The 23,562-nt window shown below is 37.0% G+C and overlaps 1 protein-coding gene across 3 annotated transcripts in view; it reads right to left on the reverse strand.

The window, feature by feature from the left end:
* The window catches only part of C5 (complement C5), a 129,274-nt gene that overhangs the window by 48,841 nt on the left and 56,871 nt on the right, over positions 1-23,562 (reverse strand). For 2 of the 3 annotated variants that reach the window (XM_030817725.1, XM_003264071.3), the window contains exons 10-20: positions 22,362-22,477; positions 20,475-20,660; positions 18,970-19,173; positions 16,730-16,939; positions 16,449-16,598; positions 15,321-15,450; positions 14,268-14,330; positions 12,943-13,140; positions 7,507-7,597; positions 6,006-6,079; positions 5,031-5,170 (exon numbers count right to left, since the gene is read on the reverse strand). In XM_030817725.1, coding sequence (XP_030673585.1) covers positions 5,031-5,170; positions 6,006-6,079; positions 7,507-7,597; positions 12,943-13,140; positions 14,268-14,330; positions 15,321-15,450; positions 16,449-16,598; positions 16,730-16,939; positions 18,970-19,173; positions 20,475-20,660; positions 22,362-22,477 — 1,562 coding nt within the window. Of the gene's footprint in view, positions 1-5,022; positions 5,171-6,005; positions 6,080-7,506; positions 7,598-12,942; positions 13,141-14,267; positions 14,331-15,320; positions 15,451-16,448; positions 16,599-16,729; positions 16,940-18,969; positions 19,174-20,474; positions 20,661-22,361; positions 22,478-23,562 lie in introns of all 3 variants that reach the window. The other variant, XM_030817726.1, reaches the window with a different exon arrangement.

A 23,562-nucleotide genomic window follows, 5' to 3' on the forward strand; every position in this document is an offset into this window, starting at 1 on the left:
GAAAAAACAGTTTTTTAGAAAAACATTTTATTTTAGGTTCAGGGGCACATGTGCAGTCTGTTGTGTAGGTAAATTGTGTGTCACCCGGGTTTCGTATGCAGATTCTTTCATCATTCAGGTAATAAGCATAGTACCTAATAGGTCATTTTTTGATCTTTACCCTTCTCTCACCCTCCACCCTCAAGTAGGCCCTGGTGTCTGTTGTTCCCTTCTTTGTGTTTAGCTCCCACTTATAAGTGAGAACATGTGGTATTTTGTAGAAAAACGTTTTTAAAACTTGCAGTGAGAGAAGATTTCCAAAAACACAAAACTCAAATGACATAAAGGAAAAGATCTACAGATTTTATAACGTACAAATTAAAAACATGAATAACAAAGTTAAAGACAAGTAGCAGATTGAATGCCAGCAACATTTATAATCAATAAAGAATTTATAGCTCTAACATACAAAGTGCTCCTGTAAACAATAATAAGTACATTTGTTGAGTACTCACTATGGGCCAAGTACTATATTTACATGAATTAGCTCATTTAATCTTCAACTATGAAATAGATACTATTATCATCCCATTTTTCAGATAAGGAAACTAAGCAAGAAGAAGCTAGGTAATTTACCCCAGAAAAAAGCAACTCAATGGAAAGCAAAAGAAAGGATATTAAAGTAGTATATAGGATATCATAGAATACATGAAAGAAGAAATACAAATGGCCAATAGACAAATGAAATGAGGTTCAACATTGCTAGTAATCAGGGTAGTGAAATAGAAACATCAGTGACATCACTTGTGCCTGTCAACTTGGCAAAAATTTTATGTGTATTAACAAACAATATATAGCACGGTCTTTCATGTTTTTAAATATTATGTAGTTGTATTCATTGTGTATATATATTATTCTGCAATTTGCTTTTTTCAGCAATGTTACATTTTTGAGCTTTAATCAAAATGATGCATATAGTTATCTAGTCCATTCATTTCAATTTCTGTATAAGTGTTCATTGTATGAATAAAAGAAAAAATGTTTATTCCCCCAAATTATAAGAATGTGAGGGATCAAGGCAACCTGCATACACTTGGTAAGAATGTCAATTGATGTAGTCCTTTTGGAAGATAATTATGGCAATATTTATTATCAGAAGGTAAAATGTCCATGCCCTTTAGCCCAGTTAGTTCACTCCAAGACAAAACATCTATCCTACAGAAATATACATGTAGGAAGCTATGTATGCATAAATGGAGACTTTGCAAAATCAGTTATAATAGTGAAAACCTGCAAAAAACCCAAATGTCTTTAATAGAAACATGGTTCAACAAATTATAGTATACCCACCATGTGAATTACTGTGCAGCCATTAAAGTAATGAAGTAAATCTGTATATACTGATATGAAAAGATGTCTGATAATATTATTGGTGGAAACGCAAATTGCTGAGGCAGTGTGTACATATATATACATAACATACACAAACCTATTTTATATGTCTAAGACTAGGTGAGCAGAGGACCCCCTGCTGATCTCAATCCTACAGTTGAGCAGAGTTTGGCTGTGGCCTCTGTGCCTTACCCATCTGTTATGCCCACCTATTTATGTGTCTATCTTAAATTACAATTTACATGGTTTAAGAGTGATACCTCCTTAATCATCTACCAAAATCCTTTGGTAGCCAAGATCAGTGTGAGTTATAAAATTATGCTCAGTCTGTTTTGATGAGATGGTCTGACTGTCTTAGCATCTCAGTTTCCAAGCCTCAAGCCCATCTTGAATCGGGATTTTGAGACATGAAAACCACTACAGGAACCTGATGGAGAAATGGCCTTTGGTATCTCTATCTGAATTATGATTATCTTAAATTCATGAAGTATTCTATCTGCAGAAAAGCTAGTGGATTTGAAAGAAATAATGTAAAGGCAACTTTACAGCTTCTTAATCGAGGTCCTTCTCCAACTCTTCACGTTGTATTTAGGGTGGTGGGGGTGGAGCCAAACGAGGGAGGGCAATTCCACAGGGCTGAAGATGGTGGCATGATTCATAGGATTTATGCAAACCCTGTGGGTAAATTCTAAGGAAGAGAAATAAGTAAAATTTTGATTTTATTTCTGTAAAAATAAGATAATACTGGCCGGGAACAGTGGCTCATGCCTGTAATTTCAGCACTTTGAAAGGCCAAGGTGGGCAGATCACAATGTCAGGAGTTCGAGACCAACCTGGACCACATGGTGAAATGCTGTCTCTACTAAAAATGCAAAAATTAGCCAGGCGAGGTGGCACATGCCTGTAATCCCAGCTACTCAGGAGGCTGAGGCAGGAGAATCACTTGAACACGGGAAGCAGAGCTGCAGTGAACCAAGATCGTGCCATTGCACTCCAGCCTGGGTGACAAGAGCAAGACTCTGTCTCAAAAAAAAAAAAAAAAAAGATAATACCATCAGTATGGTAAAGTCTGATTATTTAAGTTTATTCCCCATTTACATCCTGTGGCCAAGTAAAATTTGTGTGTGCATTCTCTGATATTTAGCGTTGCCTGATGAAACAAGTTTATATGGAAAAGTTCATTTTTACTGAAAATTAAAATTGTGAAAAAAAAGAGTGACATTTCTTAACATGATTTAGATTGAAAAATGAAATTGGCATTTCTATGACAAAGAGTAAGTTTGATTTTCGCTGATTATTTTATCAATGAGGACTGATTTTTCCAGTTAGATTCTGTGATAGACATATTACATAAATTGAATAAGCTAAATGTGAAGCTCCAAGATATAAGATTAAAATATATTGATAAAGGGGTAATAAAATTGACAATATTTTTATTTTATCAATCTTCCTGATAATATTGGGTTAAACAGCAATGCCTACTTCTATAAAAATGAAAAATAAGAATAGAATTTATGCCAAACCCTCTCTCATTTCTAACAATAAATAACATTTATCCACAACTATTAAGCCAATTGAGAGAAAAATTTCATTTATCTAATGAGAAGATAATTTTTTTTTTTTTTTGAGACGGAGTGTCGCTCTGTCGCCCAGGCTGGAGTGCAGTGGTGCGATCTCGGCTCACTGCAAGCTCCGCCTCCCGGGTTCACGCCATTCTCCTACCTCAGTCTCCTGAGTAGCTGCGACTACAGGTGCCCGCCACCAAGCCTGGCTAATTTTTTTGTATTTTTAGTAGAGATGGGGTTTCACCGTGTTTGCCAGGATGGTGTCGATCGCCTGACCTCGTGATCCGCCTGCCTCGGCCTCCCAAAGTGCTGAGATTACAGGCCTGAGCCACCACTCCTGGCCAAGAAAATAATTTTTAAATAAAATTTTATTTTCATATTTAATAACTTTAGAAATATATGTTATTTTATCAATAGTATACTACTAATAATATTTGTAATGATATCTAAATCCACATATCATTTGATACTTGGAATTTTACAATCATGAAATTTTAAGATATTTCATTTTCAATGTATGTGCATATTTTTGTTCATTAAGTATAATAAGGTGATCAACAGAAAAAATTCAAGCATAAAATATATAACATTAGGGGAGTAAAATGGAAATATTAATTCATTGAGGAAAAGGAATGATATGTAATCTGTTGCTAAGAGCTTATTCGAGCCCAGGAGCAGTGGCTCACGCTTGTAATCCCGGCACTTTGGGAGGCTGAGGCAGGTGGGCCACTTGAGGTCAGGAGGTCGAGACCAGCCTGGCCAACATGGCGAAAACTGTCTCTACTAAAAATACAAAAATTAGACAAGCATGGTGGTGTGTACCTGTAATCCTAGCTACTCAGGAGGCTGAGTCATGAGAATCGCTTGAACAGGGGAGGAGGAGTTTGCAGTGAGCCGAGATCGTGCCACTGCACTCCAGCCTGGGCGACAGAGCAAGACTCCATCTCGAAAAAAAAAGTTTATTTGAGCATTTAAAAAATTGATTGCTATGGTATTTGGAGTCTGCTATACAGAAGTTTGATAAAACGGTTGTATTTTAAGATATCAATATTTAAATATTTTAAAAGTAATAGATTGCCATCTTTTAAAAAATGTATGATAAAAATTTTAGATGCCAATTTTAAAATGTGTCAGAGGGCAGAGCAAGACTCTGTCTTAAAAAAAAAAAGTGTCAGAGGGGTACATAGTTTTTCCAAAACAAGAGGGTATGTAAGCAGAATTTTAGGAAACCACTAAAATTCTAATCTCTAAGAATAAAGTTAGTGTTTTTAAAAAATATAGCTAGAATTTTGGAACACATTGAATTCTCATGCAAAGTTTTGTGACTGTGATTTTCAAGTCAAATCTGTCAGCCTATTATATAATTCTCTTTAGGGGTGTGCTGGCAAAGAGAAGATAAATGGTGGGTCCAATCATGGTTGGAATTGTGTCCTGGAGTGAGATAGGATCCAGGGAGTTGGCATAATTTTAGTCAGTGTGGTTTTAATGATGGCTGGTGAATTCTAATCTGAATAAGGAGTAAAGTAAAAAGAGCAGGGAAGTAATGGACAATAAAAGGGATTGAGTCAATGGACTGAAGGTTTCAGTGATACTACTGACCCAGAGCTACGGAAGTAATCTGGTTAATGAGTTAGGAGGACAGGAAGGAGGTTGTCACTGGATGGTGAGATGTGAGATGTCTGAAATCAAGATTTCAGAGAGGATGATAAGATCTATGAAGTGAAGATGAGTATGAATGGCTAAAATGGAGGAAAGGGTTGTTAGAATCAAGGAGATCAAGGAACTCTGAGTATAGGCAAATAAAGGAATTAAAGATGAATTCATCCTTCTCTGGACTTCCACAGCACATGGATTATCTTATGCAATTTATTCTTTCAATTGAAGTTACATGAATACCTACTTGTCCTTTCTCCTTTCTTCATCCCTTTAATTCACATCCCTACACATATAGTACAATGTTCATTTTAAGTGTTTGGTTTCTATTGCTGAACTGAGTTGAACTTTTACTTTTTTGTGTATGGTAATTCCACTAATAGAATTCTCAGAAAACCAGAGAATGTTTCCTTTATCCCATAAATATTAATACCTACTTACCTGCATCCCAGAAGTCCTATAGTTGTAAACAGTTCCTTTCAATTGGACCTGTTCTCCTCGTACAACAGAATATGGTATATTCATTTCCAGGAAGACATCTTTGAACACATTTGCCTTGACAGTATCAGCAACACATATACCTTCAGCCCAAAGTGGAAGCAAAGTAGAATCATATTAGGAAATTCCTATAATGCTTTATTGGTATTAAAATTTCTCACATTTGCTTTACTTCAAGGAAAAAAGAATATTAGATCATGTTTTTCTCTGAACTCTCACCTCATGTCCTTGAATTTTCTATTCATTGATCTTAATTTCAATAATAATTAGTATTAACAGAAAACTTCATTTATTCAACAAATAGTTAATTCTATTTAAGGCATGAGAATATTTATCAACTAACGCACCAAATCTTTTTAGATATTCATTATTGGCTCCATTTTTAATGAGTATAAAATTTTGATTGTGGAAACCAAGATTTTAAAACAAAAGTAGCAAACAAAACCATTCCTGAAGCTATTTGGAAAGCATCTGCACTTAATCCTCACAAAGATCAGCCCAAGAGAGGTCATTTATTTGTTTCTAACTCTACACAAGCTCCCAGTCAGAGAGAAAAGTGAAGGAAAATAAAGACTTGAGGCTGGGTGCAGTGGCTCAAGCTGTAATCCCAGCATTTTGGAAGGTGGAGGTGGGAAGGTTGCTTGAAACCAGGCGTTTGAGAACAGTTTGGACAACATAGCGAGACCCTTCTTCATTTACAAAAAAAGGAAAAAGAAAAAAAAGAGAGGAGCGAAAGGATAAATCAATATGTTCAAAGATGTGGGTATATCCAAGTCTTTTGGTAATACATAAAAAAATAATATTTTTAAAAAATTGCTACCATTTAAGTCCTGGGTAAACTAAATAGATACTAACAAAGAATTACATCTTGCTAATCAAATCACTATTTAAATGCATGTATCACTTAAGCCTGCTTACCACTGTTTGAAATGCCAACACCTTGAATTTCCCAGGTAGTTAGAGAATCAGGTAGGGCAAACTGCAACTGTTTTCTGGAAGTTAAAATGTTGATATTCAAATACAGTGGAATATTGATTAACTCAACAGAGACATCTATTAACAGAATTTTTGCTTCAAACTACTTTAGAGAAAGAAAAAAATTCACGAGATGAAATCACATCATTAAGGAAAACCTCATCGAGAAAAATATATTCAGTAACTCTCCTATATATTGCATGTTTTTAGACATTGCACCTCTATGATGAGAATTCAAGTTCAGAAGGATGCCTTTGAAACATTGCAAAATCCAAGCACACAAAACAAAGAAAAAGATATATTTGTTGTGAGTATATTCTAAAATAGGGAAGCAAAGTGATGCATGTTAGCACTGCTCAAAACAAAGTTGACATAACTAAAAACTGTTGATTATGATTAAGCTTGTATATTTATTTACAGCTATTGTCTACCAACTCTGTATCAGGTATAGTGCTGAGTACTGAGTAAACAGCACTGATAAGATACAGTCCTGCTCTCAGGCAGTTTACAATCTAGTGGAAGAAATAGTTAAGTAAATAAATTACACTGCACTGTAATAATTGTACCAGTAAGGCAATATAGGAGTTCAGAGGCAGTGTGCATTCGTTCAACACATTTATTTTCAGTATCCTAGGCCAAGTCCTGGATATAAAACAGTAATCTGAATTTAGTTCACACCCTTGAGGTATTTACATTTTAATGTGGAAAACAGAAAAGTAAACAAGTCATTATAATACAATATGATACACAGGGTTAATTGAGGGTATAATTAATCTAATCACTGGTAGGGTGGGGAGCAGTGGCCAGAAGGTTTACTAGAGGACATGCTAGCTAATGGGTAATGTCAGATGAAATGGACAACAACTGTGTGGAAGAAGGATTAGAGAAGACAAGGGTAGAAACAAGGAGATGCACGAGGAGACAACTGCAGGGCTTTGAACTCATTCCTTGCCTTCTCTTTGGAAAACCAGTGCTTTAAGCCCATCTAAGAAGAGTGTGGCTTGAGGACTCAGCCCATCACTGTTTTCAGTGGTATAGAGGAAGTGTTTCCTTAAAATGTGTTGAATTAAAAAACTTTAAAAAGAAAACCTTTCTTCCTGTTTATTAATGTTTGTTTTATAGTACAGATATTTTAGGATAAAAATAGTGGCTTAATATAGTGTATAGCACATAGTTGTGTGTAGTAAATGCATACTGAAGTCAAATAAAATTAAATGGAATAGCACCTTTCTTCATTCTGACCTGGAGCCAATCACCAGTGCAATGTACATTAAAAAAATAAAAATTTAAAAAAGCAAAGCAAAACAAAACAAAATTTGATCAAATTGCAGGATCATCTTAACTCTTACGCAAGCTATTGGGAAATGGGTAGTTTCCAGATTTTTGGCCATAATACTTGCATTATCCACATTTCTTTCAAGGAAACATGAAAGAAGTATAATACCTTCTGGGAACAAGATGAACTTCCCACAACCAGCTTTCTGGAAAATAACTCCGAATTTCTGGCTTGCTTACTGGTAACAGGGTCTTCATGTCTGGACAAAAAAATCATATTCATTTTGGAAAAACAATATAAATTCTACTTATAGGTGAATTTTAAAATATGGCCATTAATCTATAACTTAAACATTTTCTGAAAGGTAAATGAAACATTTTGTTTAATGCTTCCAAAATAGAACTATAGGCAGGGTGCACTGGCTCATGCCTGTAATCCCAGCACTTTGGGAGGCCGAGGTAGGCAGATCACATGAGGTCAGGAATTCGAGACTGGCCTGGCCAACATGTTGAAATCCCATCCCTACTAAAAGCACAAAAATTAGCTAGGCATGGTGGCAGGTGTCTGTAGTCCCAGCTACTCAGGAGGCTGAGGCACAAGAATCACTTGAACCTGGGAGGTAGAGGTTGCAGTGAGCCTGGATTGCACAACTACACTCCAGCCTGGGTGACAGAGCGAGACTCTGTCTCAAACAAACAAACAAACAAACAAACTATAAAGGCCTTAGGATTTTTCCACTAATAGCATTGGCAAAACAAAGCATTAAATATCTTTAATGATTTTTTTCTTAAATTGCTAAATGTTTAGTATTCCTGAGATTACAGAAGATATTGATCCGTCTATAAAGTTATTTGCACTTATATAATTGTAATAATTGTGTTTATATTAGAAAAAAAGGAGGCTTTATATGATTCTCTGCCTTCTTTGACTTGGTAATTTGTTTATATTTACTTTAATAAAAATGGACAGAACTTCTGTTTTCATCTAAGATGCATTAATAGAAAACCAAACATGATATGCAAAATAACAGTTTTCAGACATTAGAGCATAAGCAGGACTGTGATCTCTGAGAGAAAGGAAACAATTAGGTGAAACCTAAAATTGCCCCAGCTTACTGCCTAGAGGCAGTTTACAGACTAGGGCAGGGAGAGGAATACAAGCAGAGTCTGATGATTTTGAAGACTTGTGGCAACACTGATGGGAGTTTTGCAAGGCCAAGTTGTCTGGAATGAGGGAGAGTTCCAGGAAGGAGGGGGCTGCAGAGAGAGAATTCTATTCAGCTGAAGCCAAACCAGATGATTATAGTTGAAAAATTGAAAAATGAAAAAATATATGAGAGGGGAGAGCAAGATGGCTGAATCAAAGCCTACACCATTTGTCTTTCCTGTTGGTACACTAAATTTTAACAACTAACTACACACAAAAAGCACCATCACAAGAACCGAAAATCAGGTGAGCAATCACAGTACCTGGTTTTGATTTTACATCACTGAAAAGACATTGAAGAGGGCAGGAAAGATAGTCTTGAAGCACCGATGCCACTCTTCCCACATCCCCTAGCAGTGACTGTGCAGCATGGAGAAGCTATGTGTTGGGAGAGGGAGAGTGCAGTCATTCTGTGGCTTTGCATTGAACTGTCACAGTGGAAAGCAGAACCAGGCTGTACTCAGCTGGTGTCTGCTTATGGAGGAAGCATTTGGACTGGCCCTAGCCAGATGGAAATCGCCCATCCCAGTGGTTGGAGCTTGAGTTCCAGCAAGCCTCCCCACCATGGGCTGGAGTGCTCTAGGGCCCTAGGTTAACTTGAGGGGCAGTCTAGGCCACAAGGACTGCAATTTCTAGGCAAGTCCTAGTGCACTGGAAGTCCTAGCCAGAACAATTAGACAAGAGAAGGAAATAAAGGTCATCCAAACTAGAAAGCAAGAAGTCAAGTTATCCTTGTATGCAAATGATATGATCATATATTTGGAAAAACCTGAGGACTCCACCAAAAAAACTATTAGAACTGCTAAATGAATTCAGTAAAGTTGCAGGATACAAAATCAACATACAAAAATCAGTAGCATTTCTATATGTCAATAATGAACAATGTGAAAAAGAAATTTAAAAAGTAATACCATTTACAATAGCCACAAATAAAATTAAATACCTAGGAATTAACTTAACCAAAGAAGTAAAAGATTTCTACAATGAAAACTATAAAACACCAATGAAAGAAATTCTAGAGGACACACAAAAAAATGGAAAATTATTCCATATTCATGGATTGGAAGAATCAATATTGTTAAAATGTCCATACTACCCAAAGCAATCTACTGATTCAATGCAATCTCTACGAAAATACCAATAACATTCTTCACAGAAATAGAAAAAAAATCCTAAAATTCATATGGAACTACAAAAGACCAGAATAGCCAAAGCAATCCTGAGCAAAAAGAAAAAAACTGGAGGAATCACATTACCTGACTTCAAATTATACTATAGAGCTATAGGAACCAAAACAGCATGGTACTGGCATAAAAGCAGACATATAGACCTATGGAACAGAATAGAAAACCCAGACAAATCCACATACCTATAGTGAACTCACTTTTGACAAAGGTGCCAAGAACATACATTGGAGAAAGGACAGTCTCTTCAATTAACGGTGCTGGGAAAACTGGTTATCCACATGCAGAAGAATGAAACGTGACCCTTATCTCTTGCCATATACAAAACTCAAATAAAAACAGATTAAAGATTTAACTCTAAGACCTCTAACTATAAAACTGCTACAGGAAAACACTGGGAAAACTCTCTAGGACATTGGTCTGGGCAAAAGTTTCTTGAGTAATACCCCATTACACAGACAACCAAAGCCAAAATGGACAAATGGGATCACATCAAGTTAAAGAGCTTCTGTACAGCAAAGGAATCAATAAAGTAAGAAGACAACCCACAGAATGGGAGAAAATACTTGCAGCTACCCATCTGACAAGCGATTAATAACAAGAATATATAAGGAGTTCAAACAACTCTACAGGAAAAAATGTAATAATCCCACTTAAAAATGGGCAAAAGATTTGAATAGACATTTCTCTAAAGAAGACATACAAATGGCAAAAAGGCATGTGAAAAGGTGCTCAACATCAGTAATTACCAGAGAAATGCAATCAAAACTACAATGAAATATCATCTTATCTCAGTTAAAATGGCTTTTATTCAAAAGACAGGCAATAACAAATGCTGGAGGGGATGTGGAGAAAAGGGAACCCTTGCACACTGTTAGTGGGGATGTAAATTACTATAACCACTATGGAGAACAGTTTGGAGGTTCCTTAAAAAACAAGGAATAGAGCTACCACATGATCTGGCAATCCCACTGCTAGGTATATACCCAAAAGAAAGAAAATCAGTACATCGAAGAGATAGCTGCACTCCCATGTTTGTTGCAGCACTGTTAAAAATAGTCAGGATTTGGAACCAACCTAAATGTCCATCAACAGATGAATGGATAAAGAAAATGTGGTGCATATACACAATGGAGTACTACTCAGCCATGAAAAGAATGAGATCCTGTCATTTGCAACAATATGGATGGAACTGGAGGTCATTATGTTAAGTGAAATAAGTCAGGCACAGAAAGACAAAATTCACATGTTCTCACTTATTTGTGGGTGCTAAAAATCAAAACAATTTAACTCATGGAGATAGAGAGTAGAAGGCTAGGAAGGGTAGTAGGAGGATGAGGGGCATGTGGGGATGGTTTATGGGTACAAAAATAGAAAGAATGAATAAGACTTAGTACTTGACAGCACAACAGGGTGACTAAGTCAATAATAATTTAATTGTACATTTAAAAATAACTAAAACAGTATAATTGGATTGTTTATAAAACAAAGGAGAAATACCTCAGGGGATAGATACCCCATTTTCCATGATGTGATTATTACTTATTGCATTCCTGTATCAAAGTATCTCATGTACCCTGTAAATACTATTTACCCACATAAATTTAAAAATTAAAAAAAATTAAGAGGAAAAAAAAGCCAAATCCTCCCTCCAAAAATAAAAACAGCATATGGACTAGATTGTTTATTAAAATTCTGCTTATAATAAGCAAATATTATTAGCCAGGTGTGATGGCAGGTGAATGTAATCCCAGCTACTTGGGAGGCTGAGGCAGGAGAATTGCTTGAACCCGGGAGGCGGATGTTGCAGTGCGCCATTGCACTCCAGCCTGGGCAACAAAAACAAAACTCTGTCTCTCAAACAAACAAACAAAGCAAAACAAATATTGGAAAACAATCTGAATCTTAGACACTGTACATCTCAATGGATATATTTCTACAAACATAAATTTTGTGGCCATTTACCAAATTATGGTTATTAGATATTGCTTAACAATAGAGCTATGTTCTGAGAAATATGTTGTTAGATGATTTTGTTGTGTGACCATCATGGAGTGTACTTAGACTAATCTAGATGGTATAACTTACTACACATCTAGACTATATAATATAGCCTATTGCTCCTAGGCTACAAACCTGTACAGCATGTTACTGAACAGAATACTGCAGACAACTGTAATGCAATAAGTATTTGTGTATCTAAGCATATCTAAACACAGGAAAGGCACAGAAAAAGTATGGTATTATAATCCTATAGGATCACCGTTGCATATGTGGTCCATCAATGATGAAAATGTCATTATGCAGCACACATAAGTATAAAACAGAAGCTGTCATTTTGCTTTTGTTTGTTTTGTTAAAGACTATACATAGGCCAGGCACAGTGGCTCACGCCTGTAATCTCAGCACTTTGGAAGGCCGAGGTGGACGGATCACCTGAGGTCAGGAGTTCGAGACCAGTCTGGCCAATATGGCGAAACCCTGTCCCTACTAAAAATACAAAAATTAACCAGGTGTGGTGGCAGGTGCCTTTAATCCCAGCTACTCAGGAGGCTGAGGCAGGAGAATCGCTTGAACCCGGAGGCAGAGGTTGCAGTGAGCCTAGATTGCACCACTGCACTCCAGCCTGGGTGACAGAGCCAGATTCCTACTCAAAAAAAAAAAAAAAAAAAAAAAAGACTATATATAAAGTCCTAAAAGTTCTGAAAACATGTTAATGAGAGTTCTATAAACTCTGGAAACAAGTATTGTGGTTGAAACTGAAATAAGACATCTGCTTTTGTATAAGTACACTTAACCTTAGGCTAGATTTAGAAATCTTCTCCTCTATTTCGTCAATGTAGACATAGACAGAATTTTTAGTGGTTGTAATATCACAAAAACCTAGACTTGTAGAACTCACAGGCATATTGGAGACGATCTGTTCAAAGCTCCTTGCATGAGGCTCAGAGAGGATAATAATCATTCAAGTTTACAGGATGACTTGGCTTTAAGGTTATGCCAGGTCTTAACTCTGGCCTAGTGTACTCTGCTCTGTACTATACCTCTTCTGATGCCCAAAAATGAAGGATTTTTTTTTTCTTATGGACATTTACAAGTTATCTTTTCTACTTTCAATTCTAAATAGATCATGAAAACTGCCTTTCTTAGCAGCATAAAATTACACAAAATTCCCCATATTAAGCAGAATTCTGATAGAAAATGTCATACTTACGTAGCCTTCCCAATTGTATGTCTTTATAAGAGCTATTAGCACGGAGCTGGCTTGCGACGACACAACATTCAGTGAAAGCTTTGACGCATCTTGGCCCTACAGTAATCCGGGCAGCTCGCTGCTCACAGGTTTCATCATTATTAACGCGGGCTCCATCGTAACAACATTTCTTCACTACTGAATGTTTATATTTAGCAGCTGAAATGGTAATAATGCCAGTGCTCTTGATCACGTAGAGTCATAACATCTCAGGCTTAGAAGGAATCTCAAGGGATACCTGGTTTCTATTGCTATATGACCCCCCTACCCACAATAGTCATGGCTAGTTGACTGTCCAGACTCCCCTTGGAACTATTCTAAGAATGGGAAGAATGTGACCTTACCAAATGGTCCATTCCAGCTCATACTAAATGATTAAAGGGTTTCCTGAATTAAGCTAAATACTAACTCTTGAAACTGGAACTTTGGGTTCTGCTGAAAATAAGCAGAAAAATACAGAAAAAGAATAGAAAATGTTTTTTTAAGAAAATAAGTTAAATATCCAAGAAGCCTTCAAATATTTGAAGACGGCTATCATCACTATACAAATATTTCCTTCTTCAAGCTGAATATCCTATTTTTCAAAAACTTCTTATATAACATGGTTTGCGGACTTCACCTAGTAGCATTGTCCTTCATTGTAAGTGCTCAGATTAGTCAATGTCTCTCTTTTCATATCATTGAACTTAGAATAAAGGTTAGAATTAAAATAACTCATATACAAATGGAAGAAACTATTATATTACCATAGGCATGATATTAGTTGAACTCAATTTGCTGACTCCCAGTTTGATATTCTTTCTACAGTAACATGGCCAATTATCATAACCATTTAAATAATTATTTTAAAATAATTCTCACAAGATGTATTTTCCAAAGAATAATGCTACTAACAATTAAATATATGAAATAGAAGTAATAGACTTCTAGGTATGTCCCCAAAAGAGTCAAATCATGGATTTTGTCAGAATAAAATGGAAGGATATGATTTTAATTGCTAGATGAAGTTATCAGAGAGAAAATATTTATGACAAATAAAAGCTAATATTTTGGATTTTAGAGCTTGAAGTAATAAAGACCTATTTCCTTAGATTAAGGCTATGGCAAATGAACTACTAGACTTTATTTGGATTAATCTTTCTGAGAGAGATAAGCTAGACCTCCATACATATCTTTCTTTTCATTCATTCTATTTCAATTAGGGGAATTTATACAACATTTAATTTTGTCCAGTTTTTGAATGATATGACCATAACCTTTTTACAATCACATGAATCTTAGGGTACCTATTTCTTCTATCTTCTTTTGCAGCATTCTTCTTGGCCTGAGAATTTCTTTACAAGGTTCATCTGGTTTTTTTAAAAAAAGATAAAGAAGAGGGATTAAAAAGGAGATAACATCTCAAAAAAAAAATTCCATGAAACTAAGTATTTAGAGCCTTCACAAGTCATTCATTAACAAATATTGAGGTGCTGCTTTGGATTAGGAACTGTGCACCATACTTCTTAATATGACTTGTTTTATCTTAGTGGAGTTCATGATCTAGTGTCACATCTTTTGACTTATTTTATCTGAATTTGGTTTTGAATCCTGCAGCCTCTCTGATCCACTGATTCCAGAGAAATACCTAAGCATTTAGAGTGAGTGATGCTTTTGTTGGGTATGCTATTTTTATTATTTGCTCTTTGTGCTATACTATTGCAAATAAAACTATGGATACCATAGTATGAAGTATAATTATGAACAATTTTAAAACCATAGAAAGAAAATGATTAAGATATGGTTACTATCCTTAAAGAGCTCCCGATGCAGTAGATGAGACAGGACTTACAACTACATGTAAGAATGCGCAACGACACAATGCTGTTCTATTACTTGTAAATAGATCTAGTCCCTGCAATAGCCTCCCTATTAAAGGAGGAGGGAATTATAAATTCTATGTGGGGAAGAGGTCCCGTAGAGGCGATGATTCTTACATTGCTTCTCTAGGCTAATGAAGGGGAAACCAATCACAATAAATAAAGGCCCAAAGGTACAAAATAGCATAATGCCACTCAAGAACTCCACTTGGTTCTGTAGAGCTTAAACATAACGTAAGGCGCAGCAGGGTAAGAGCTAGTTGGAGAGAGCCAGGGAGAAGATCATAGAAGGTTTTGAGTACTACACTAAAGAATTTGTACTTTATCTTGAAGGCCAGTGAAACATTTTATACAGGTGAGTTATATAGTCTTGGCATTCTACGATCAGGGTACAGAATATTTGGGAAGAAGGATAAAAATGAGATCTGGGGGGCAAATGATCAATGGGATTTTCAGTAATAAACATGCTGAGCATTTTACCATTTTCTTGGGAGTCATCTGCGTTTGCATTAGTGAGGAAGGTAAGTCCAGCTAGGTAGAACACATTGGCATTGTTGAGGCCACCACCTGCCCCACAGCCCAAATCACTCTTCTCTAAGAATTGAAATACCTGTACAGAAAGGCAAAATGTTGAGCCCATTGAGATGTACAAATGATTCCTCTAAAGAACTAAAAGGTACTAATTGTTACATGATTATCACAAACCTGTGAAATACACAGATGATATTTTTCAAATGATCAAAATTTCCCAAATTTGTTTCTAAGTTTGTCCTTTTGTATTTATAAATACATAACTATTCAAAGTTAAATCAAGAACTAAGTCTTAAATAGCTTTGATGATGAGTTTCTTAGAAACTGATGTATAGTGTTTTGTACATAGAATGAATGCTGCAATCAATATAATGTTCCAAATAAATAAATAAATAGGTATGAATGCATGAAGGACTGAATTAACATAGAAATTAATTTTAAGTTGCTTTAAAAGCACAACTTTGTGCATTTTGGTGCGGAGGTCCCTAGGTTCTAAATAGGTGAATACTTGTTTGGACAGGCTTATTTGTTTTAATTTTGACCCCAAATGTTCTTTTCTCTCCGAATATTTTTTAATTTTACAGTTTCTCAGTCCTTCCTTCCTTGTTCAAAGAAATTCAAGCCTAGAAAATAATAGCTGAACAAAATAAGATAAATAGGAACTTATGAGAATTGAATGATTTTGAGATTCTTCTGTGCCATGGATTTCAATGAGAGTTAAAAAAAAAAATCCAAATGTTACCTATACAGATCTTTCCTATGCTGCTACCAGCTACTATAACTGCCATCAACACCCTACCCTAAACCTCCAAAGTACTCTGATAGTAATTTTTCCTCCATGAATGTGATTGCTACCATGATCATATATTCTTAAAGTGCTTACATTTACATTTGAAAAACAAAACAGGATTGACCTGTGCTTTGGGAGCTAACATGAGGATGGTTTACCTTCCTAAAAATGAGTAGGTTGAGTAGATTATAGAAAAGCAGGCCCAGTCTTCCCTTAGTTATTCCCCCATATCCTAGCCTGGTGGCCACACTTCATGCAACACTGCAGTGAGACATGCATTACTTAACTCTTTCCAAGGGCTTTTTGGCTCTTCTTTGGACTCCATACACAGCACTGTCCACTGCTGCTAATGCCACCCAGGAATCCATCCCACTTGCCATATTCAGAGACACAGTTTGGCCTGGAGAATACACATCTGCATCAGGAGACAGATGAACCTAAAAGTTCATTTGTAAAAGAAAAGAAAAGATCATTTGTATGAGACAAGACTTTTCAGAAGCAGCTAAGACTTTGGCAGCCTCCTTCATTGAAAAGAAAATTCAACTGTGACTTATAATTTGTGGCTTACCTGGAGCTGGTTGCCACATTTTTCTTCAATATTTAACCAGACTGAATCAGACACTAATTCTGCTGTCTGCTCTCCTGTGACGATGTAATAGACCAGGAGTCGGGATGAAGGAACCATGTTCTGTGTTACTGGAATGTTTATACTTTGATAAGACGCATCTGAAAATTTCTCCCTCGTGCCAAAGTGGATAATTTTGCCCTTGGATAAAACCTAAAAATAAACAGCAGCAGCAACAATAAGCAAAAAATAAACAAACAAAAACAAAACCTGTGCTTTAGGATGCAGCCTGGAGCTGGAGCAGAAATTATTTTAAGAAAAATAAAGTTAGGCCGGGCGCAGTGGCTCACGCCTGTAATCCTAGCACTTTGGGAGGCCGAGGTGGGCCGATCACTTGAGGCCAGGAGTTCAAGACCAGCCTGGCCAACATAGTGAAACACCATCTCTACTAAAAATACAAAAGTTAGCCAGGCATGGTGGTGCATGCCTGTAATCCCAGCTACCTGAGAGGCTGAGGCATGAGAATTGCTGGAGCCCAAGAGCTGAAGGTTGCAGTGAGCTGAGATCATGCCACTGCACTCCAGCCTGTGCAACAGAGCAAGACTCTGTGTCAAAAAAAACAACAAAAAAAGACATACCAATTTTGGCTGGGCACGGTGGCTCACACCTGTAATCCCAGAAGTTTGGGAGGCCAAGGCAGGCGGATCACCTGAGGTCAGGAGTTTGAGACCAACCTGGCCAACATGGTGAAACCCTGGCTCTACTAAAAATAGAAAAATTAGCCGGGCACGGTGGTGGGCACCTGTAATCCCAGCTACTCGGGAGGGTGAGGCAGGAGAATTGCTTGAACTTGGGAGGCAGAGGTTGCAGTGAGCCGAAATCGTGCCACTGCACTCCAGCTTGGGGGACAGAGCGAGACTCCACCAAAAAGGAAGGAAGTAAGGAAGGAAGGAAGGAAGGAAGGAAGGAAGGAAGGAAGGGAAAGAAAGAGAGAGAGAGAGAGAGAGAGAAAGAGAGAGAGAGAGAGAGCGAAAGAAAGAAAGAAAGAAAGAAAGAAAGAAAGAAAGAAAGAAAGAGTTAAGATTTATGGGCCTACTATGTGCCAGGAACTTTAACATTTGTTTAACTCCTTTCATTCTCACAATACATCAATAAGAGGAATATTATTCTCATTTAAGAAACTGAGGCTCAGGAACTAACCAAAAGTCATACTGATTTTAATTCAAAATCACACAACTAGTAAATTAGAGAGCTAAAATTTGAACCCAAAACTGTTCAAAGTCATCACACTGTCACTAAAACCCCTTTTGTTTCACTGATTAAAAAAAAAAATAGATGAATAAGTGGAGTGCATCTTATTTGGGGATTTAAAGCCAGGGTTTAGATTCTAAATTGAAGGTTTAAGATTAAAAAAAAAAATCACGTGAAGCCAAAATGCCCTCAGAGATCCCTTAAATTGTCCTTAGAGACCAGAACTGCATACATGGGTTTGGTATCCAGTCCATAAACAATTTCCCTTCATCAGTCAATATTTTTCCATGGTCCTCATTACTGTTTTTTCAAATTTCTTCCTCAAAAATGTTGAAAAGCCAACAGCATGAATTTGGCCTGGCCATCGAAATAATTCATTCCATTTCTTTGGTGATTGTCAGGAAGCTCTTAATATTTTTTGTAAGTTTTTTTCTTGGTTTCACCAACAAGCTTCATCGATCCACCTCTGTTTAATATAAATGATGCAATAGGGATGTTGCTGAGCTATGGAATTGGAAGAGGCAAGATAGGATTCGACTCTCAGGAGAGGATTTTGCTTCCCCGTTTTTTGACAATAAAATGCACTTATCCAAACTGGGTCTAGGCATACAATCTTTGGCCATGAAAGAGAGCAGAGGCAACATGATTTAATCAGGTTCTTGCTTTGGAATAACTAGGCTCTCTTTGGTAAAAAGTGTTATTAGAACAGGAGTCAGAGTCCTCAGCTCAAATCAAAATCTTCCTCTTCCCAGCTAAGTAACCATCATAAGTCTTTTAACTTCTCTGTCCCTCAGTTTCCTCATCTGTGAAATGGTCATGAAAATCATGCCCTATTTCAAAGGTTTTATGAGAAACTGATGTTCAAGTCAGATGATGTTCTTGAAAGTGCTTTGTGAATACAAGTATAAAGGATAATTCTAATGCCTCTCTAGAGGCAAAGGAGAATGTTCCAGGTGGGGGAATAAGATGTAAATCCATCATTATGTACTTACCAAGTAATTATAGTGAGTTATTTTGTCAATATATGGGCTTTTGGGGGTAACAATAATATTCAGATGTTCTCCCACTAGCAAAGCCTTATGGTTATCGGTCCAATCAATATAAAGGTAACTTTGGCTGAGAGATGAGTATGCTATTGCTCGGTAACCTTCCCTGGCCTGATTTTCTTCTGGAAGATCTGGAGCATCAGTTTTGACCTGAAAAGGGAAATTTCAAAAAGACATGTATACTGTGATGTAATGCTTTCTGTAAAACATACCTTTCAAATTATTTTCCTTGCTTTATAAATTTCTCAATTTCACAATACCAAATGATAAAGGGGAAAAAAATCTCCATTACTCCAGTGTTTATACAGCTGTGGTATCAAGCAACTTTACAAAGACTACAGACAAGAATGATGGGATTATGGGCTATGGTGGAAAAGTCTGAAATGAAGAGAGAAAGATGCTCCAGGAATAAATATTGGTGGTCTTCCTGAAATGTCATGGTAAGTTGGGGACTTCTCTTCCCATGGGATGATTACAGGGAGATGCCTAAGCATTTAGGAAATGGGGATAGGAGAAGGGAAGTAGTGGGGAGGTAGCACTAACTCTTGAGGACTTGGGGACAGGAGTTATGAATGAACATCTCAGAGACTATCTGGCCCAGTTTCATTGTGAAGTAGACGCACAGATGGGTGCTTATAAATGTGAGGTGGAGAAGAAATGACATCATGGCAGCAATATCTACCCTCAGACGGCAGAAGTGTTATTAGCTCATGCTCTGGAGTCAGGTACACACTGGTTTGCATACCAGTACCACCACTTATTAACTCTGGATAAAATTAGTTAATCAAAAGAGAGGTTAGAAGCCTCCATTTCCTGAGCCACACAATGGCAAAGATAATATTCTAACTCATCTTGCTAATTAAATGGTGTTTCATGTATTCTTCATAAAGCTCTTAGCATGATGCCTAGCACTTAGTAAGTGCTCAATAGATGACAGTGAGTATATGCATGCTGCAGTCATTGGCCTATGTTATTAACTTGCTCATATTTTATTTGAGATTGGGAACTTAAATAATGTTTGCTGCGAGAGAAGACTATTAAGTGGGCTCTAAAGTAGAATGGTTTCTGCAGTTAGAAAAAAGGGAGGCTTCCATATTTTTGACCCTTTTGTGGCCCTTCAGGGGATTAAAAGTGAGGGGGGAAAAGAGGATATTCCTAACACTCATGTGCACTGCTATACCTATTCTGAAGCTTCTAGAGTCTGATATGGCCTTAATGGTGTAAGATAAAACAATTAACTCCCAAATAAAAATTTGATACATTTATCTTCCTCAAGGACAGTTCAATGGATTAGCAGATTATCTCTGGGACTCATTTGTCTTGGATGCAAAATTATGGAACTGTTCACTGGACTCGTGTAAAATCTGCCGCATCTGTTCTGCACACTAGCCAAAACACATGGTCAAGAGTACACATTGTCCTAGAAAATACAACAGGAGAATTCAGCTCACATTAAACTCCAGCACCGTCACTCCAGATGGGAGATTAAGCACAAACGAAGCTACTCCATCGTCAACACGTGTTACACTTTTGCTTGGATCCAAGTCAGATGGCTCTTGGTTTACATCAATTGTTTGTGCGTTCAGTGTTACTGGGACCCCTCCTACCAACTGGTCAAGCGAATCTTTAACCTGCACCTGTTTGTCAAAACAATCCAAATCTATTTCAACAGCTCATCACTTATTTTAAAGCACAACAATTCTGAAATAATTTTCCTTCCTCCCCACCAAAGTATAAATTATTTATGTATTTTTTTCTTAAAAGTTTTTTTTCTGAGACAGAGACTTACTATGTTGCCCAGGTTGGAGTGCAGTGGCTATTCACAGGCACAATCATGGCGCACTGCAACCTTGAACTATTGGCCTCAAGCCATCCTCCCACCTCAGCCTCCAAGTAGCTGGAACTATTTAGGCATGCACCACCACACCTGGTTTACTTATGTTTAATTTAGTAAAGAGAAGTGTATTCTCAGCTTATAGAAAGATTTAATTCTATTTAGTTAAATCATTCTTGAATAGATTCTCCCATAAATCAAGCAAATGCAAAACATAAATATCATTCTATTAAGTCAGTCAAGGAGTAGGTGTGATAAGGTCTTCTGCTATCTAACTTCTGTATTTCTTTGATTGGTTTAGGACTGGATAAAGGATAAAATGAGGCAATCGCTTCTGGGAATAAGTCCCTTGAATATGAGAAACAAAAATAGATACACCTTTTTTCCTTTAACATCTACCTCTCACTGCCATATATATATATATACACACACACACACACACACACAATTCCACACAGATATAGTTTGTTATTTTACTTTTATACAAAATATATTTTAAGCTTATGTTCTATATAATATTGTTATATTTATATATTTTAGTATATATATTATACATTACTGTAGATGCATATGATACTTTGTTATGTATTATTTTCTATATATAGTATATATATGTAAGAACCTACAAGCATGTCCAAACCTTGCTTTGGGCTTGGTAAATCCTTTTTTTTCTTAAAAGCCCATGACCAACAGTAAATAATAAATAACACATTTTGATTGTACTTAAGTTGATCTTAAAAAATAACACATTTTCAAAGAACAAAAAAAAATTTTGCTCTGGCTTTCTAAATTAAGGGCAGGGAATAAACTTTCCATTTAATAAACATAATAAAATATATTATTTATAATAAATATATAACGATAGATAAAATATAAAAACCACATGAATGTTTCAATTCTATACTGTCAGCGTTTAGAAGAGGAAAAGAAGGTGAAGGAGAGAAAAATGAATGCAGAGGAGGAAGCAAAAAAGACAGAAAAAAAGAGATTCAGGGACAGAAAGAAGCACAAATGAAAAGAACAGAGAGCAATACACAGACAAGAGATGGAACAGAGTTATGCACAAAGACAACACAGAGACAGAGGGAAACAAATGAGACACACTGGAGGCAAAAACATAGTGAGAGAAAGGAGTCTATTTTCAAGGAATGATATCTCCATCTTAAGGCTTTTTAAGAATTTGCCACCAAATAATTTTAAATGTTTGTATTTTTTGAACTAGAGTCTTATGGGATTTTATTTACATATAATATAATACAATGCTTATTTAGGGATGCCTAATACAAGGCTATCTTGCCCTCACTTTTGAAGTCATTGCCAAGGCTGCAGCTGACCTGCAATTTCCCATCCCTGTCTGTGTCCGCCAGGAGGGGCAGGTTTCACAGAATAAGCTCCCTCTGTGATTTACCACGGCAACATTCTTACCCTGTTTGCCACCCACATGTTTTCCATGAACAGAACAAGATGATCATATGTAGCAAGGTCTACCCCCCACCCCATCTACCTTGATGGAATACGGAATCCCAGGCTTCAGGAAAAGAGGAGTAGCAACCAAATTCAGTTTGTAGGGAGAGAGGACATACTTGATGCCAGGTATTTCTGCCTCTTCAGAAAATCCACCTAAGGAAATGGCAAGCATCATGTTGACAGTTTTTAGGAGTATCATGATCTGTATGGATATCCATTTTGTCTCTATACGTCTCCACAGACTTATTCATTCACTCACTCTGTTCTTGCATTCATTCATTTACCAGTAGTAAGTAGGACATAGGTCTTGCTTCAGAGGGGCACAGCAGAGAAAAGTTTAAACCTCGGGAGTTTCCAAGGCCTTATGCACAAGCTCGTATGTAGAGAAGCCCTTGGAGAAGTACAGCTATAGGACTGGACTAAGGAAGGATGCTAGGAAGGGACACCACTTTTCATCAGTGGCCTGAGTTTCAGTTGACTGTATTCAAGGGATTGAGCAGAGAGGGAAGGGTCGGGCCAGAAACTGAGCCTTACAGAGGTGGGGGTGGGGGATGGGGGTTGGTGCTCACAGAGCATAGATACATAGACAGAAATCAGAAAAAGGGAGCTTGATGTAGAAAGAACCCTGAAAGGGAGTTCGAGACCAGCCAGGCCAACATGGTGAAACCTCGTCCCTACTAAAATGAAAAAACAAGAACAAAAACAAAAAAAGTGCCAGGCATGGTGGTGTATGCCTGTAATCTCAGCTACTTGGGAGGCTGAGGCAGGAGAATCGCTTGAACCCAGGAGGTAGAGGTTGCAGTGAGCCGAGACTGTGCCACTGCACTCCAGCCTGGGTGACAGAGCAAGACTCCATCTCAAAAAGAAAAGAAGGGAAGGGAAGGGAAGGGAAGGGAAGGGAAGGGAAGGGAAGGGAAGGGAAGGGAAGGGAAGGGAAGGGAAAGAACACTTGAAGATCTACTGGCAAGAGCCCAATAATGTTACCCTCCAGGTAAAGATTAAGGTAAACTATTAAGAATAACATTTGAAGCTTTAATATCCCCAAACTCCTTTCCAATATTACATCTCTAATACTCTCTATACATATCCTATGTTTTAGCCAAACTGGATGATCTGCTATCCTCAAAGATTAAGCTTCATCTACTCTTCTTCATCTGCCCTCTCTATGGAGGGTTTCTGTTTCACCCTGTTTACCAACTCTGCCTCAAAACCCTAATTATTTTTCAAGACTGATCATC

Source organism: Nomascus leucogenys, chromosome 8 (assembly GCF_006542625.1).
Source record: "Nomascus leucogenys isolate Asia chromosome 8, Asia_NLE_v1, whole genome shotgun sequence".
Classification (NCBI taxonomy): domain Eukaryota; kingdom Metazoa; phylum Chordata; class Mammalia; order Primates; family Hylobatidae; genus Nomascus; species Nomascus leucogenys.